We start from the raw sequence: 17,901 nt of genomic DNA on the forward strand, positions 1-17,901 counted from the left end.
AGCTTGGGAAATTTTGAAAAGTGAGATAATAAAGACCCAGTTTAACACAATACCAACAAAGCAGAAAAATAACAGCTCTCAAAAGAAACCAGCATAGCTGCATAAAGAACTCTCTGATAAATTGAAAGATAAAAAGGACAAATATAAGAAGTGGAAAGAGGGGCACATAACTAAGGCAGAATATCAGCAAACAGCCCATGCCTGCAAAGATGAAGTGAGGGAAGCTAAGGCTCAAAATGAACTAAGGTTTGTGACTGTAGTGTATGCAGGTTTTGCATACACGTGTGGGTCAGTGAATTAAGGAGGCGTGGAGCTGGACAGCTCCGTGCAGGAACAGCAAGCAGGAACAGCATTCGGCGGGAAGCCAGAACAAAGAGACAGAGTTCGGTGGGAGAGCTGGATTTAAAGGGATTGGCTGGCCAGCCGGCAGGATGCTTGGATTTTAACCCATTGGCCAGGCAGTTACCTGGCCAGGTATAAATGAGGGCTGAAAACCTTTGTTCCCCAGTTTGGCCATGTTCCTCAATAAAACAACTTAGCTCCTGAACCTGTATCATCTCTGATTCCGGAACCCAACCTTAACAGTGACCAAAGTCAAAAATAACAAAAAAAAACCCTTCTTTCAACATATAAAAAACAAGAAAAATATTAAGGAAATGATTGGTCCATTAGTGGGGGAAAGTGGCAAGAAGGTGACAAGCAACAGGGAGAAAGCAGAACTATTTAACTCGTTTTTTGCATCTGTCTTTACACAAAGGGAAAAAACAGTCCAACCTACCAAAAACAGTGCCATAAAAAACAGAATAGAAACGCAAGTTAAGATAGGTAAGAAAATGGTAAGTGAGCACCTGTCCAGCCTAGATGAGTTCAGATCATCAGGACCAGATGGATTATACCCCAAGGTCCTAAAGGAACTGGCAGACGTGATCTCAGAACCACTGAACTATATTTTTCAAAGATTCTGGAGCACTGGGGAACTGCCAGAGGACTGGAAGAGAGCTGATGTAGTTCCCATCTTCAAAAAAGGGAAAAAAATAGATCCAGGAAACTACAGACCTATCAGTCTGACCTCAATACCTGGGAAGATTCTGGAAAAGATAATCAAACAACAAATCAGTGAACACCTTGATGCAAACAAAGTTATCACTAAAAACCAACATGGGTTTGTCAAAAACAGATCATGCCAGACAAATCTTATTGCATTCTTTGATCAAGTGACAAATTAGTGGACCAGAGGAATGCTGTAGATATAATTGATAAAGTAGATCACAACCTACTACTTGATAAGATAGAAAAATGTGGGTTAGATAGCATCACCACCAGATGGATTCGTAGCTGGCTGACAGGCTGTACTCAGCGTGTGGTCCTCAATGGAACTGCATCTACATGGAAGGAAGTGTGTAGTGGGGTGCCTCAGGGCTCTGTTCAGGGTCCAGTGCTCTTCAACATCTTCATCAATGATTTGGATGAGGGGATAGATGGGGAACTCATCAAATTTGCAGACAACACCAAGCTGGAAGGAATAGCCAATACTCCAGAAGATAGGCTTAAGATACAGGATGATCTGGACAGACTTGAACACTGGGCGCTAGCTAACAAAATGGAAGTCAATGGTGAAAAAAGTAAGGTTTTACATTTAGGCAGGAAAAAATCAAATGCACAGGTATAGTATAGGTGGTACCTTGCTCAATAGTAGTAACTATGAGAGGGATCTCGGAGTGGACAATCACTTAAATATGAGCCAGCAGTGTGCTGCACCTGCCAAAAAAGCCAACACAGTGCTAGGCTGCATTAACAGAGGGATAGAATCAAGATCAAGTGAAGTACTAATACCACTTTACAATGCTTTGGTAAGGCCACACCTGGAATACTGCATCCAGTTTTGGTCACCACGATGTAAAAAAGATGTCGAGACTCTAGAAAGGGTACAGAGAAGAGCAACAAAGATGATTGGGGGACTGGAGGCTAAAACATATAGGGAACAGTTGCTGGAATTGGGTATGTGTAGTTTAACAAAGAGAAGGGCGAGAGGTGGCATGATAGCAGTGTTCCAATATCTCAGGGGCTGCCACAAAGAAGAGGGAGTCAAGCTATTCTGCAAAGCACCCAAAGGCAGGACAAGAAGCAACGGATGGAAACTAGTCAAGGAGAGAAGCAACCTAGAACTAAGGAGAAACTTCCTGACAGTTAAAACAATTAACCAGTGGAACAACCTGCCTCCAGAAGTGGTGAATGCTCCAACACTGGGCGTTTTTAAGAAGAGACTGGACAGCCATTTGTCTGAAATGGTATAGGGTTTGGAGCGGGGGTTTGGACTAGATGACTTCCAAGGTCCCTTCCAACTTATTATTATTTTTATTACACTTATAAAGCAGTTGCTCTGCTTTTGTGGATCTCTCTTCAGTTCACCATATTCCCACATATGCAATATCACTGTTTTAAATGAAAAAGATAGTTTTCTGAGCATTTTATGTCTGCTGTTTTGAAGATCCCAAAATATCAAAAATGAAAATCAAATCAGGTATTAATGTTGGTTAAACAAAGATATCTCATGCATGCTTCAGTTTAACAATGACATGGTTCTGCGAGGAAAATGATCTTTACAAAAATTATTTGACACACATATAACAATTAAGCATTTTTCCATTAGACCTGTACTCAACATAGTACAAAACATGGATTACAACTCTCACTATGAAGTGAGAATGAACCTTGCACCACCCATTAGAACTTTCATAAATCAAAACTGATCACATCATTTGAGTCCCTAAACATGACATCAAACAGTATTCAATTAATGCTTTTATTCTCAGACATTAATGTGTGCTGCTTTGGCAACTGTATGATGGTAGGTTTTCAGAATAATTGCTGCCAGATTGTTAAATGACACACAACTTAATACTGTGCCTATTCACTCGGAACCAAATCCATCAGATTTGGTGAGACTTCTGCTGCAAGGCTGTGTGTTCTGGAGAATGCAGAATATTGGCAGATTGAAAAGAAGGCATTTTAATCAACAGAATAATCTCCTTCTAGTGGGTACTATCACTGCATGTAATAAAAAATGTTTCCTAAATCCCTATTCCAGTTTCTGTTATTTTACAAACATATAAAAATTAATTTAGACAAAAATGGGAAACAGGAGTGTGCAGCTAAAAGCCAAATACCTGTAAAAGTCTGGTACTGGGGTAATCCACTGCTCTTTTTTCTACTTACGTTGGCTGGATTGAGATGCTATGTTAACACTGCCACTGATTTAATCAGGCTTTATTGACTGGGTTCATACAACTTACTAAAGCCATAAACCAGGGTTTACAAACTCACAGTAAGATTCATAAGCCCAAATCAAGCAAAGCACTGTGACTTAGAACAATGTATGATTTAAGCCATTATAAGCACAGGAGTCCATGGCAACAATGCCAAAATGGCAAAACTTGTGTCATGACATCAGTCTACAAGCTCTGCCCTTTTGTGTCCCAATGTCCCAAAAGGTAAGTATGTAAGGAATGTAGTTTGCACTGTGATGTCATGTTCTGTCATTTCCCCACTCCTGTATTTATGTTAAAAAAGAAGGGAAACAAATCTTTCCTAAAATTTCCAAAACAAACAGCATACTATTTTCTGAGATGAAGGCTATACTCTTACAAAGAATGAATTTAAGAGCTTTAACAGATATAGTTGTTAGTGTTGAAAGACCAACTTCTAATACATTAAATTTTCAGGATTCATAACAGCCAATGGGAAAATTGTAAGAAAACTATGAAAGTAATGAAAGTCTGGCTCTGATGGATTTGGTAATCATTATTGATTTGGTATTCTGGCATCACTCTTTCTTTCCAGCTTTTCAGTTTAAAATGTAGGGATCGATCAGAGATCTTTTCTCTCACTCTCTCTCATTCTTTTTCTTGTGAATTTATTTGTGAGCAGATGTATGTGGTATTTCTGCACAGTAACACAAAGCTTTGTAGAATCTAGAATCCATCATATGCAAGTACTTTTCAAGGTAGCTGTACTGATAAATGATGTCAGCTGTCTAACAATGGCTGAATTCCCGGGAACCATGGGATAAAATCCAGTGCAAAACAAGAGATTTTCAGTTCTTTTCAGGCAAGTCCCAGTCTGAATCCAAGCCCATGACAAAAAAGTGGAAAGATATAAATCATATGACTGAATTATCCTTGTTCGTACCTACAGCAGCACGCAGCATATAGCTGATTATAAGGTACTGTAGTCCTTTACTTATGACTGATTGCTTAGCGACCATTCCAATTCTGATGGACCAATCTAAGGGGTACTTATGACCTGGATTCAAAGTTTGGATGGTCACCTCCCAGTCATGTGATCATATGTTTGGCACTCGGGAACTGGACTAATTTACAGCCATTTGCAACATCCTGCAGTCATGTGACCACATTTTATTATGGTTTTGCCCCAAACCAGCATTTACTTCTGGTTTTTTGGGGGAAATGAGTCATAGAAAACCATAGGTTTGCTTAATGACTGTAGGGTTCATTTAATGATCACATCAAAAAAAGTTCATAAAATCAGGTCAGTCACTTAACTGACTTGCTTTATGACCATTGTGAGTTACAACCATTAAGGGCAGGTTCCACCATGGTTGTAACTTGAGGATTGCTAATATCGGTCTTTATGGATGATGCAGCTCCTTTTAGCTGTGGTATCAATCAATTTGGCTATACTTTCTACATTATGCACAGAATTAAGTTCAAGACCAATGACAATCTTTCAAAAATCGAATCAGGAGTTACCCTGTATGACTCTTTGGAGAATGTGAGTGAACTTCAAGCACTTCCCTTCTGCTAAATTTAAAAAGAACACATAAAATACAAAGGGAAGAAAGAAGGCCATAAAATACGTACAAATATTCAAATCTGTTTGCAGGTGTTTTATTGTTCTACATAAAGATTTCAAGTGACTCTTACTGTGCAGCAGAATTAGCTGGTTGATTTTGGGAAAGTTCCCATTACATAATAATTCTGTTTTGTTTTTAAAAGAAATGTGCGACAGCTGTTATACAGGCCTCATTATTGATATTTTCAGAATTATAAAGGAATGCTATTAATGAAATAGGTTAGATAGGATTTCGTTTGTCTGGAGCAGTCCTGATGCATAGTGGCAGAAGTGTGTGAAGGAATCAAAGAGGGCAGTTACCCCAGGTGGCACGAATCTAGAATGATTTCCTTGAAAAAAAGTTACTAGATGATCATGGTCGTCAGGACAACAATGGAAAGATGGACGGCAAGCATCAAAAGAATATAAGAAGATGCTTGAATAAATCTGTGTTTCCACCAAATCTTGAGGCAGCAATGATGAGATGGGAAGTTCCAAACCCAAAGCATTCTGGGAAAACAAACAAATACAAGATTAGTTTACAGAGTATAAAAGTAAAAAGCAAAGCTTCCCCCGCACATCTGTGCTAGTCATTTCCAACTCTAGGGGCCGGTGCTCATCTCCGTTTCAAAGCCAAAGAGCCAGTGCCTGTCTGACGATGTCTCCGTGGACATGTGGCCGGCATGACTAGATGTCAAAGGCGCACAGAATGCTGTTACCTTCCCACCGTAGTGGTCCCTATTTTTCTCCTTGCATTTTTACATGCTTTCGAACTGCTAGGTTGGCAGAAGCTGGGACGAGTAACAAGCGCTCACTCTGTTACGCGGCACTTGGGATTCGACCCGCCAAAGTGCCGACCTTCTGATCAACAAGCTCAGTGTCTTAACCCCCTGAGCCACCACATCCCTTCTACAAAGTATAGAGCAGTGTATCTATTCCTCAATGCTGGCTGAGGAATTCTGGGAGTTGAACTCCACACAGTTTAAAGTTGCCAAGATTGAGAAACACTGGTACAGGAGATAATTCTTTGGAAATTTAAAAGAGACAAGTACAGCCCTAGCATTTTTTAAAAAAATTAGTTGTAGATTCTTGAGGCAGCACAAATGAGGATTTATTTTAATCAAGCCTATTAAAGAGGGACAAATTCTTTCTCAACTGTCCCTAGTGGAGGACAGTGCTGTTTTTAAATCTAGGAAGGGTTCACATGCAAACAATAATTAGTGTAACATTTACCATTCAATATTTAGTTCCTGATTAGCATAACTTGTTATTCAGAATTTGAAGTCTGAGAACTATAGCACTTTTAGAAGCAAAATACCTAAGCATTTCTTCTGTATCTTTATATCAGGAAGAAGCGATCTATGATAATAATGAAATACTGCAGTGGCTTCCTTGGCTTTCAGTTGTTTGATATGCAGGGTAATTGCTCAACACACTTTTTCCAAGGCAAAATAAGAAGTGGCAGGTGGTCTTTACTGGCAATGGGGTAAGCAAAAAGTGTAGCTCTGGCCTCAGTCTCAAATTAATGGTATTACAACTAGAAAATAGTTAATGAGATTACAACTAGAAAATAGTTAAATGTGGTAGGTTGCTTTTGTATCCCATTAACTGGACTGCTTTAGAAGAACAGAGATGTGATGATAGACTAGACATGTGGTGGGACCAGGTTGAAGAAAATACTTATGAGTTCAACTTTAAGTTGAGGGTTTATAAAAAGAGTTAATGGGGCCAAAAGGACATATGAAAGTGCCCTACTGATCAGCAGACTAAACTGCCAGTATCAGGGAAATTGCACATAAGTGGCTGAGAATGACAAGGAAATAGCTCGGGACAACTTTAGCATTTGGGAAAATACAGCTTTCTCTCCCTCTCTCTTCTGCACCAGATAGGAATGATTTAAGTTAGATCGGAATATGAACAGATGAGGAGGAAGAGGAAGAGGAAATCCAAGGTCTATCAGCTACTATGGACAAAGAGGTGCTTTCCTCTGGATAATCGATTGGGCAGTAATGGAATGCTTTTTGAAATGCTTAAATTGTATGTGGAGCTTTATTTTCAAATAAGCTCAAGCAGTACCGAACCATCAGTGATCTTCTGCATCAAAGGAAGCCGAACCTAGATCAGCACTGTCCACCCAGAAGCTTACCACCACTTGGGAGATCTAGTGTGCAACCTATTGCTAAGTCAGATAACTGGATTAGCTGTGCAGACAAAAATCCAATTTTAATCATTTCTTTCTCAAAGAATTAAATATATATCCCCAGTGAATTACTAGGATTAATTAATTCTTGTAATGGTTGAGCATGGTTTATTGAAGAAATGTTATTGGCTGAGTTAATATATAAATGTACACCATACCACAGAGTTTACAGATCACAGTGGACAGCTTCAGATAATATGCCAAATGAAAGCCATACCACATTATGGGCAAGTGTGAAGCAGGCCATAATCCATTTAATTAATCCATGACACACTGGGGCCAGAGCTCACATAGTAGACATGATTTGACAAATATATAATAATTCAAAAATTCCCTTCTCAGCCCTATGAGTTGTTTGTATCTTCCTCAATCTCAGGTCCTCTACCAGAGGCTTGGGACTTTGAAAGTTCTGCACAGCACCTTAGCTGTTCTTAGCATTGCACTCTTCTGGACAAAGAACTCTGATGTTGTCCATGAAATCTGATGGAGCCACTCAGCCAGCTTAAGAATCACAGCTCCAAGTGATCTTACCACCACTCTGGGACCACTTTATTTTCCACATCCTCTCTATTTTCTCCTTCAGGCCCTGATCCTTCTCCATCTTCTCATTTTCCTTTTTCCTGATGTTGCTGTCACTTAATACCATTACATCGACCACCACTGCTGTCTTTTGGTCTGATATACAGTGTATTAGAACCCTTAAACTCCCAGATCTCTAGTAGAATACCTGAAATTGAAGAAGACACATACCACTCATAGAAGTGAGAAGGGAATTTATATATCAGCACATGCTCACCTTTAGTCTAGGTGTCTGTCTTCTTAGTCAGTTCCAGTACGATCTTGGTGACACTCTCTTTCATACTCCTGGGAGCTCCAAAGAATGGTATTTGTCATTGTGATAGTTTCATCTGTAGTCTCCTCCAACCCTATTTCGCAGTTCATATTTCCATCTTTTTCATCTGAAGGGGTTTCTTCTGAAGGCTCCCCTATTCCTTCTTCTGAAGGCTCCCCTATTCCTTCTTCTGAAGGCTCTCCTGTTTCTTCTTCCGAAGGCTCTCCTGTTTCTTCTTCCGAAGGCTCTCCTGTTCCTTCTGAATGCTCCCCAGTTCTTTCTTCCTCACTGTTACTGCTTTCAATTATCTCCCTTTCTTCATCTACCACAACAGCAAAAAAATCTTCACTTGTGGCACACTCCTGAGTTGATTCGTCTTCTGCTGATCTTTCCACCGAAGGTTCTTCTTTATCTTTATCGTTTTCATTGATCTGTGATACTTCTGTTATCAGTTGCTGTATCCCTATTAAGAGAGCTTCTTCTACATCTTCAAGTGTTATCATTCCTTCTCTCATCTCATCTCCTGTGTCTGATTCATCCTGTTCCTTCTCTTCTTCAGGAGCTATGACTTCCTCCTCTACTTCCATGTAAAGAAATGTTTCACTTGTTTCAGTCTTGTCAGATACTCCAGTTTGAACACTAGGTTCTTTTTTCATTTCTCCTCCAAGAAATGCTTCTTTTTGTGGGACCGATTCAGAAGTATGTTTTATTTCTGCTATAATCTCTTCTCTCCTGGTGACTAGCCCTTGCTCTCCAAAGGTGGTTTCATTCAGAGATCCTATGACGACAGAAAGCACTTCTCCCTTTGCTTCTGAATCTTCTGTTTCTTCTTCCCAGAGTTTTGGTACTTCTGCTTTCTCTTCAATTGCTACCTCAGTCTCTGGTTTTACAATTTTTGCCTTCTGTTCCAAGGCTACCTTGCCTTCTGCCTTCTTTTTAAGTGTCCTCTCATCTTCTGCATCTTCAGCTTCTAAGTCCTTTCCAGCTATCGCTTCAGACTCTGCTTCTATAGTTTCTCCTTTCCGCTTAAGTGTCATCTCGGCTTCTGCTTCTTCAGCACCTAACTCCCCTTTAGGCACAACCTTAGCTTTGGCCTGTCTGGGTTCTGCCTTCCTTTTAAGTGTCCCCTCAGATTCTGCCTCTTTGACTTCTAATTCCTCTTTAGGTATCACATCAGCCTCTACCTCTATACCTACTGCCATCTGTTTAAGTGCTTTCTCTATTGCCTTTCCTTTAAATGTCAACTCAGCTTCTGCTTCTTCAACTTCTAATTCCCCTTTGGATACCACATCAGCCTCTGCCTCTCCAGTTTCTGGCTTCCATTTCAAGGCAACCTTGCCTTCTGCCCTCCTCCCCTCAGCTTCTGACCCTTCAACTTCTAATTTCCTTTCAGCTATCTTATCAGATTCTGCCTCTATAGTTTCTGCTTTTCCCTTAACTGTCACCTCAGCTTCTGCTTCTTCAACATCTAACCACCTTTCAAGTACCCCCTTAGCTTTGACCAGTCCAGGTTCTGCCTCTCTTTTAAGTATCATTTCAGCTTCTGCTTCTTCAGCATATAGCTCCTCTTTAGGTGAGACTTTAGCTTTGACCTGTCTAGTTTCTGCTTTCCAGGCAACTGTCAACTCAGCTTCTCTTTTTTCAGCATCTAACTCCCCTTTAGGTGCCACCCTAGCTTTAACCTGTCCAGTCTCTGCTTTCCAGGCAATTGTCACCTCAGCTTCTGCTTCTTCAGCATATAAGTCTCCTTTAGGTACCATCCTAGCTTTAATCAGTCCAGTTTCTCCCTCACTTTCAAATGACACTTCAGCTTCTGCTTCTTCAGCATATAAGTCTCCTTTAGGTACCCTCATAGCTTTAACATAAGCAGTTTCTGCCTCTCTTTCAAATGTCACCTCAGCTTCTGCTTCTTCAGCATATAACTCCCCTTCAGGTACCATTCTAGGTTTGACACGTCCAGGTTCTGCCTCTCTTTCAAGTGTCATCTCAGCTTCTGCTTCTTCAGCATATAAGTCTTCTTTAGGTACCCTCTTAGCTTTAACATATGCAGTTTCTGCCTCTCTTTCAAATGTCACCTCAGCTTCTGCTTCTTCAGCATATAACTCCCTTTCAGGTACCCTTCTAGGTTTGACATGTCCAGGTTCTGCCTCTCTTTCAAGTGTCATCTCAGCTTCTGGTTCTTCAGCATATAAGTCTTCTTTAGGTAACCTCTTAGCTTTAACATATGCAGTTTCTGCCTCTCTTTCAAATGTCACCTCAGCTTCTGCTTCTTCAGCATATAACTCCCTTTCAGGTACCCTTCTAGGTTTGACATGTCCAGGTTCTGCCTCTCTTTCAAGTGTCATCTCAGCTTCTGGTTCTTCAGCATATAAGTCTTCTTTAGGTAACCTCTTAGCTTTAACATATGCAGTTTCTGCCTCTCTTTCAAATGTCACCTCAGCTTCTGCTTCTTCAGCATATAACTCCCTTTCAGGTACCCTTCTAGGTTTGACACGTCCAGGTTCTGCCTCTCTTTCAAGTGTCATCTCAGCTTCTGGTTCTTCAGCATATAAATCTTCTTTAGGTAACCTCTTAGCTTTAACATATGCAGTTTCTGCCTCTCTTTCAAATGTCACCTCAGCTTCTGCTTCTTCAGCATATAACTCCCTTTCAGGTACCCTTCTAGGTTTGACACGTCCAGGTTCTGCCTCTCTTTCAAGTGTCATCTCAGCTTCTGCTTCTTCAGCATATAAATCTCCTTTAGGTCCCATCTTAGCTTTGACATATCCAGGTTCTGCCTGTCTTTCAAATGTCATCTCAGCTTCTGCTTCTTCAGCATATAACCCCACTTCAGGCCCCACCTTAGCTTTCACCCATCCAGTTTTTGCCTCTCTTTGAAGTGTCACCTCAGCTTCTGCTTCTTCAGCATATAACTCCCCTTCAGGTACCATTCTAGGCTTGACACGTCCAGGTTCTGCCTCTCTTTGAAGTGTCACCTCAGCTTCTGCTTCTTCAGCATATAACTCCCCTTCAGGTACCATTCTAGGTTTGACACATTCAGTTTCTGCCTCTCTTTGAAGTGTCACCTCAGCTTCTGCTTCTTCAGCATATAAATCTCCTTTACGTCCCATCTTAGCTTTGACATGTCCAGGTTCTGCCTGTCTTTCAAGTGTCATCTCAGCTTCTGTTTCTTCAGCATATAAGTCTCCTTTAGGTACCACCTTAGCTTTGACATGTCCAATTTCTGCCTCTCTTTCAAGTGTTATCTCAGCTTCTGCTTCTTCAGGGTATAACTCTCCTTTAGGTTCCACCTTAGCTTTGACATGTCCAATTTCTGCCTCTCTTTGAAGTGTCACCTCAGCTTCTGCTTCTTCAGCATATAACTCTCCTTTAGGTTCCATCTTAGCTTTGACACGTCCAATTTCTGCCTCTCTTTCAAGTGTCATCTCAGCTTCTGCTTTTTCAGGGTATAACTCTCCTTTAGGTTTCACCTTAGCTTTGATATGTCCAATTTCTGCCTCTCTTTCAAGTGTCATCGCAGCTTCTGCTTCTTCAGCATATAATTCTCCTTTAGGTTCCATCTTAGCTTTGACACGTCCAATTTCTGCCTCTCTTTCAAGTGTCATCTCAGCTTCTGCTTCTTCAGCATCTAACCTGCCTTCGGGTAGCATCTTAGCTTTGACATGTCCTATTTCTGCCTCCCCTTTAAGTGTCATGTCAGCTTCTGCCTTTGTGACTTCTAACTCCTCCTCAAGTCCCACATCGACTTTAGCCTCTCCAGTTTCTGCCTCCCTTTTAAGTGCCATGTCTCCTTCTGCTTCCCATGGATATTCCATTTTCTTTCCTACCTCTTCTTTTCCTACGTTTCGTTTAGTTTTAACTTCTGTCTGATCAGTTTCTGCTTCTTCTTTAAGTGCCATCTCAGCACCTCCCTCTTCAGCTTCTGCCTTTCTTCTGGGTGCTTTTTGTTCTTCAATCATTGGAGATAATCCTTTTATTTGTCCCTCTGCCTCTTCAACCCACATCTCTCCTTTTTCTTTTTCCTTCTTTGCTAATTCTTCCATCATCTCTGCCATAGATTCTAAGCCAGGTTCAATATAAAGCCCTTCTTTCTCCAAATCCAGTTTCTCTTCTGGAGCTGCCATTTTGAACGTTAGCCTTTCTTCTTCTCCTCTTTCTACAGGTTGTACTACAGTCTTTTCTCCTAGGGCTGTTTGCTCAATTGCCAAAGTATCTTTTCTTCTTGCTTGTCTCTCTTTCTCTCTTTCAGAATATGGTTTCCCTGCTAACTTGTCTTCCCCAGTTATTTCAATTTCATGGTCAAGGAAGGCCTCTCCCACTGAAGGCTCTATTTTCTTGAGGGCTAAATCTTCTGGAGATATGGCTTTCATCCCAGTCACATCTGGATATTCTTGGTATAAATCTTCATCCCATCTGGGTGAAATTCCTTGGATTGTTTCTTCCGTCTCAGATGGAACTTCTCTTCCACTAGTGATTGCCTTTTCTGCAGCAGCTGCTTTTTCATCTCCATAGAGAACATCTTCCACTTTTAATTGTGGTGGTCTAAGTCCTGCTTCCATAGGGGAAATGGGCCTCAATTCATATTTTCTCTCTTCATCTTCCCTCAAAAATGCCTCATTCTTTCTTTCCTTTTCCATTATGTCAGCTTTTCTTCCGGCCTCTGCTTTATGTTTTTGCTCTTGAAAAATTTCTTTGGGTTCAGCTTCTCCTACCTTTTCTGGTCCCTTTCCAATGCTGATCTTTTCTGCAGATGGTGCCTCCCAATCTTCAGCTGTTTCATATTTTCCTTTCATCTTTTCTTTTGCTTCAAGCCTGTCTCTGTCCTCTGTCTTAATTCCTTCTAATTCTCTTGTCTTTAAAACATCTGGTGTCTCAGTTACTTCTGCACCTTCTTCTCCCTCAAGGATCTGCCATCGCACATGTTCTTCTCTCTTTGCTACTCTGGACTTCTCACTAATTTTGGCACCTTCAGCTTCTTCCCCTTCTGATCTGAATCCCCCTAGAACCTCCTCTCCATCAGCAGCTTTATGTTTTATTGCCATTTCTTCTGTTTTTGTTATACTCTCAATTTGGGGGGCTATTTCTTTTTCTATACTGGCCAGGTCTGATTCTATGGGTTCTCTCTCCCATTCTCTTTTTCCTGCCACAAGTTCAGGTTTTAGTGCCTGGTCTCCTCTAAGACTTGCTATTTGGGGGGCTAGCAATTCTTCTGTTAGAGCTGCTTCTTTGGGGCCTTTACCAGCTATGAGCTCCTCTTCCTCAAGTACTCCTTCCTTGTCCATCCTCTCTCTCTCTCTCTTCATTTGCTTTGCAGCCTTTTGCGATTCAGTCCTTCTTGATCGTTTTGGCAAGGAAACTTCATCTGGTGCTATTAAAATAAGCACAGTATGAGTTGTAATTGTGATAACTTTATCAATGTGGCATTTTTTTTAAAAAAATACAATTGACATATGTTTCACCTGCCCTTGTTGGCCCAACCATTTTGAATGGATAGCCATTAGTCACTTTGCTTCTTAAATTAACCTGAGAGCAACTGATTTGTGAAGGATGGTACGATATAATGGAAAACTGGACAAGTTAATTTTCTGGTCCCACATTATTCTACATAAGTCAAGAGAGAAGTGTGTTCTCAAAACTTGCTCTTGTATGGTTAATTATTAGTCTACCTTACAAACTGCCTGATATTCCTCCTACACTACTAATTTTACTGCTTCTTTTACACAAAACATTACCAGCAAAGCCTTCCTTTTCCAAGCAAACTAACTATTATAAAATATTAAAGAGTGGCCATGTCACTGAAGTTGGATTACAAAAATGAAGTTCTCCACTGCAGAAAAGGTCCATAAAAAGAAAACCGTTTCAGAAAATTAAAAGTAAAGGAATGTAAAGGTTTTGCCCCTAAGATGGTGGCAGGTGATCTCTTGTCTCTCGTGGACAAACAGCTGATTATGCAGCCAAACCTGCTCCCTAGATCTGAATGGGAATATTAGGAACGACCAAGGACAACCCTAAGACAATCATATATCTTTGCAGAAGAGGGATCTTGATGACCACAATTCTTGGTAGGAGCAATCGGAGAGTCAGGTCTTTTAACTTCCCTTCACTTTCACTTTTGCTCTAAGAAGTTGATGGCAGGATAACTTACTCTCTGGTAGTGAAAGCTATTTAATTGATTTGCATGCTTTGTCTAATTGTTGGGTTTTTTTTGTAAAATTCCCTTTTTTCTTTTTTGGGAGTTTATATAGTTTTATTGTTTCAGAAAGTTAAAATACAGAGAAAAAAGGAATATAAAGGTTTTGAAATGCATTAAATCAAACATTAAAGGTCAATGTGCACACACATATACGTAGGAATGATATATCCTGAAAAAAAGTGTGGCCTTACATCAAAATAACAGAATTTATTTTAAAATCAAATACTTTAGACATTATATTCTAGACACTACAAAATAAGCCTGGTCTTAGTTGATGAAATGAAATTATTGCCCACTTCCTCGTGGCTTTGTGTCTATACAAATATAAGCATAAGGGAGAAAATGAGTGGATTAAATATCTCTATCTCTATCTCTATATCTATCTATCTATCTATCTATCTATCTATCTATCTATCTATCTATATACACATTTAGTTTCATATGAATATGACTTTTCATGTAGTTAAAACAAGTGAATTAAAAATGCAAATTAGTAGGAAGTGAGAAATAGCTACCTAGGACCAATGACAGAGTTTGGGGGGGTTTAAAAAATTTAGATGAGGAACCCACAATAAAGCCCTGCCCTTTTTATGTTTGTTGTGTGACCCTTTTTATGGTTGTTCCTCTCTTCTTGATTTTTTGACCCCTATGTACCCCACTTAGAAGCCTTATAACTACTTTCTAGAAATATCAGCAGAACAACATAGGATCCACTCAGGAAGAATTGTGAGGAATAATAAACTATTCTGGTCTGGATAGGAATAAGTGCCTCATCAGAATATTTACAGAAAAATAATGTTAAACCTATTTGAGAACAATGAACCCTAATTGATTTGGGATTTACTTTTCCGACTGATTTCAGTGAGGTAGTATAGGACTACATATAAAGATAAGGTCCAATGGACTTTGATAGGATTTTATTTTTGCCCAATTGAGTTTACATTAGAGTCTTTTACTTTAATTGGAAATACTGTACAAACTCTCAGGGTACTCATTATTAATTATGTTCAATAAATTATCTTCTAAAACATTCAAAGATTAAGGAAAATATTATAATGGAATATATAAGAAGACAGATTCTTACAGACCTTTCTGACCTGTACGCTTGCATAATTTAAGTACTTGGCACTAAAAACTGTTGAAATTGAAGTGCTGATAGCATTCATCTAGAGCTTTGTACTGTATGTGACTTTCAACAAACAATCCAATCAAATGAGATTGGAATCTCATTTGGAATCTTGGAATCAAAACTTGTTTCTTAGGGAACAGAGCTAAAGAAAGTGTCAGGAGAATAAAGGGGAAAAACACAGTATTATTAAGAAAACCTCCATTTGCCTTTTGACAAAATGGTTTATAGGAGCTGTAAAATTTGCATGGTATTGTGTGACGCGGAAGAAGGCATCTAAACTCTTATCTACTGGTCAGTCTTATGAAAAGGCTGCCAGTCTAACATTTATCCCAATGTTGGGGATTTGGGTACTGAAGGCCCAAAATATACATTAAAGAAGATAAGTAACTGATACTGACTTTCATTTCCTTATATCAAACAAAACTCAATATCCGTATTTATAGGCTTCTTGTTCTTCATGAACATTAACAGCATGATTTGTTGAATAAATCCCAACTGAAGGTCATGCATAATGCTAAGCCATAAAGCACAGTTTAGAAACCAAAATTGCTGGGTTCCCACAACAGGCAATCAGAACTGTATAAAGTATATTGAAAATATGATTGCACCACCTGATGTGCATGAAATACTTCCCCTCTAGCAACAGTATGAAAATATGTCAAGTATTTACATTTTTCTTCTTCTATACTTAGGACTGGATTTTGCATGGCTGAGATTTTAATTCACAATGAAGGAGAATAAACAGCTGCTAAAATCTGACTTGGACTCTACCCATTCTTAAAATAGGAAGAATAGAAATAGAATAGGAATATGTCATTATTTGGGGAGTCCCAGAGAGTTACTTTTGAGGATTTCTTAGAGGTTTCAATAATTTAAGAGAATTTCATCTCACTATTATGTTTTTCTTCCATATAATATAGATCTACAGAAGTTCCTAAAATGTGACCTGAATTTCACCTTGTGTTCATGTTATGGCAAAAATTCTCACTTTTTATGCTGTGTACAATTGTTGGATAGTCTAAGATGTAAACAAGCAATCAATGTCAGGTGGGCAGGGGGCCTTTTTTTTTAACTTGACTTCAAGGCCATACAAGGAATATACAATCTTGTCAACATTAATGACAAGATCAACCATGTGTGCTTACATGTTACTTGTAAGAACTCGGAGGGTTTGGCAAATTAAGGGATAAAACTGAGGCATTCAACCTCAAACTGACTACATTCATTTGAACTTTAACTGACCCAGGAAAAAAGGCTGTAACTGTGGAGCCAAATATCAGCCATAATGCCAGCAAAGATAATCTAGGCCAGTTTTTGTCAGCCTTGGCCACTTTAAGATGTTTGGACTTCTTATTGGCTGTGGAATTCTGGGAGTTGAAGTCAACACATCTTAAAGTGGTCAAGGTTAAGAAACAATGATCTGAGCCAGGGGTGTCAAACTGCCAGCCCATGGCCCGGATGCGTCATGCCGAAACCGCACCCACTGCCGGCAATGGAAAAAAAGTTGCGATACATCATGTCCCAACACGTCATGTGACGTTGCGAGTTTGACACCCCTGATCTGAGCTATTCTGGAAAGCTCTATGGACCACAAATAAGAGGCTGGGGAAGGTCCCATGAAGTCCATAATTGTTGATCCTGACCTAAATTATATCTGAGTTCCCTGCCTATATAAGAGTTTTGCAGCACATAGGGTGATGTGCAAGGACTGGGTTGAAGGTGAAGCGGCTTCAAAGATCACTATTTCCTGAGGAAGATAGTAGTGATTGAAAAACTTTTTCTCCCTATGGAAGAGAGAAAAAGAAGAAAAATATGAAAATATAAAATATAAGGAGTAAAACACCGATTAGACACAGCATTTAACTAGAAAGAAATACTGAAGACAGGTTCCATGCAAACAGTAGAATTTACCTTCAAATTTGTCTTGAGCAGCTGTTATATGTTCATCCTCTTCCTCTGTACTGTAATCGCTAGGTTCAGGTTCAGAACTCAAAAGCTGATCTTTTTCAATAGCCTCAGCTATTTTCTCTCTGACCGATTTGCGATCTTCAAAAAAATAGTTCCACAATCATAAAAGAAGAGAGCAAAAGAGAAAGCAAAAAAATAAAATAAAATAAAACCAACCCATCCTTGAACATAAAATGAGCTTACAATTACTGTACAACTAGCTAAGGATGGCAATTAAAATCCAGCAAAATTCTTCACCGTAAAGATGAATTATGTACACATATAAGCAAATGTCATTCTTTCTTTAGGCAATGAAAATTTCATGTAATGCTATCTCTCCCATGCAAAAATTACACAAAGCACTCACCACTTTCAAATATCACCAAGCTGTTAGGTCACCTTCGTTCAGAAATGGTTTTAATTTGTGCACAAATTAAAATCAGAAAGGTATCCTGAAGGCAGGATACAAATAACAGCAAGAACAGTAATAGCAACAATACAATTGAAAAGCTATTATTCCATCACAGATAAAATAAGGGCATCTTTGAATACTAAACTTCCTAACACAATTCCAACAGTTTTGTTAATTCCTTAAGGAAGTAAAATAACTTGCAAGCTTTGTCTCATTTTGATTCATGGGAAAGACTGAATGCAAATCCCCACCTGCTCCAGTTTTGCTATGCCGTTCTACAATATTATCATTATTATTATTATTATTATTATTATTATTATTATTATTATTATTATTA

At 39.3% G+C, this 17,901-nt stretch overlaps 1 protein-coding gene across 2 annotated transcripts in view; it reads right to left on the reverse strand.

The window, feature by feature from the left end:
- Positions 1–4,910: 4,910 nt before the first annotated feature.
- ERICH3 (glutamate rich 3) overlaps positions 4,911–17,901 on the reverse strand; it is a 78,015-nt gene continuing 65,024 nt past the window's right edge. For both annotated transcript variants that reach the window (XM_083360466.1, XM_083360467.1), the window contains exons 13-15: positions 17,117–17,251; positions 7,848–13,251; positions 4,911–5,361 (exon numbers count right to left, since the gene is read on the reverse strand). In XM_083360466.1, coding sequence (XP_083216592.1) covers positions 7,871–13,251; positions 17,117–17,251 — 5,516 coding nt within the window. In that variant the 3' untranslated portion in view covers positions 4,911–5,361; positions 7,848–7,870. The remainder of the gene's footprint in view (positions 5,362–7,847; positions 13,252–17,116; positions 17,252–17,901) is intronic.

The sequence above is a fragment of the Vipera ursinii genome (genome assembly GCF_947247035.1).
Source record: "Vipera ursinii genome assembly, chromosome: 3".
Taxonomy (NCBI): Eukaryota; Metazoa; Chordata; class Lepidosauria; order Squamata; family Viperidae; genus Vipera; species Vipera ursinii.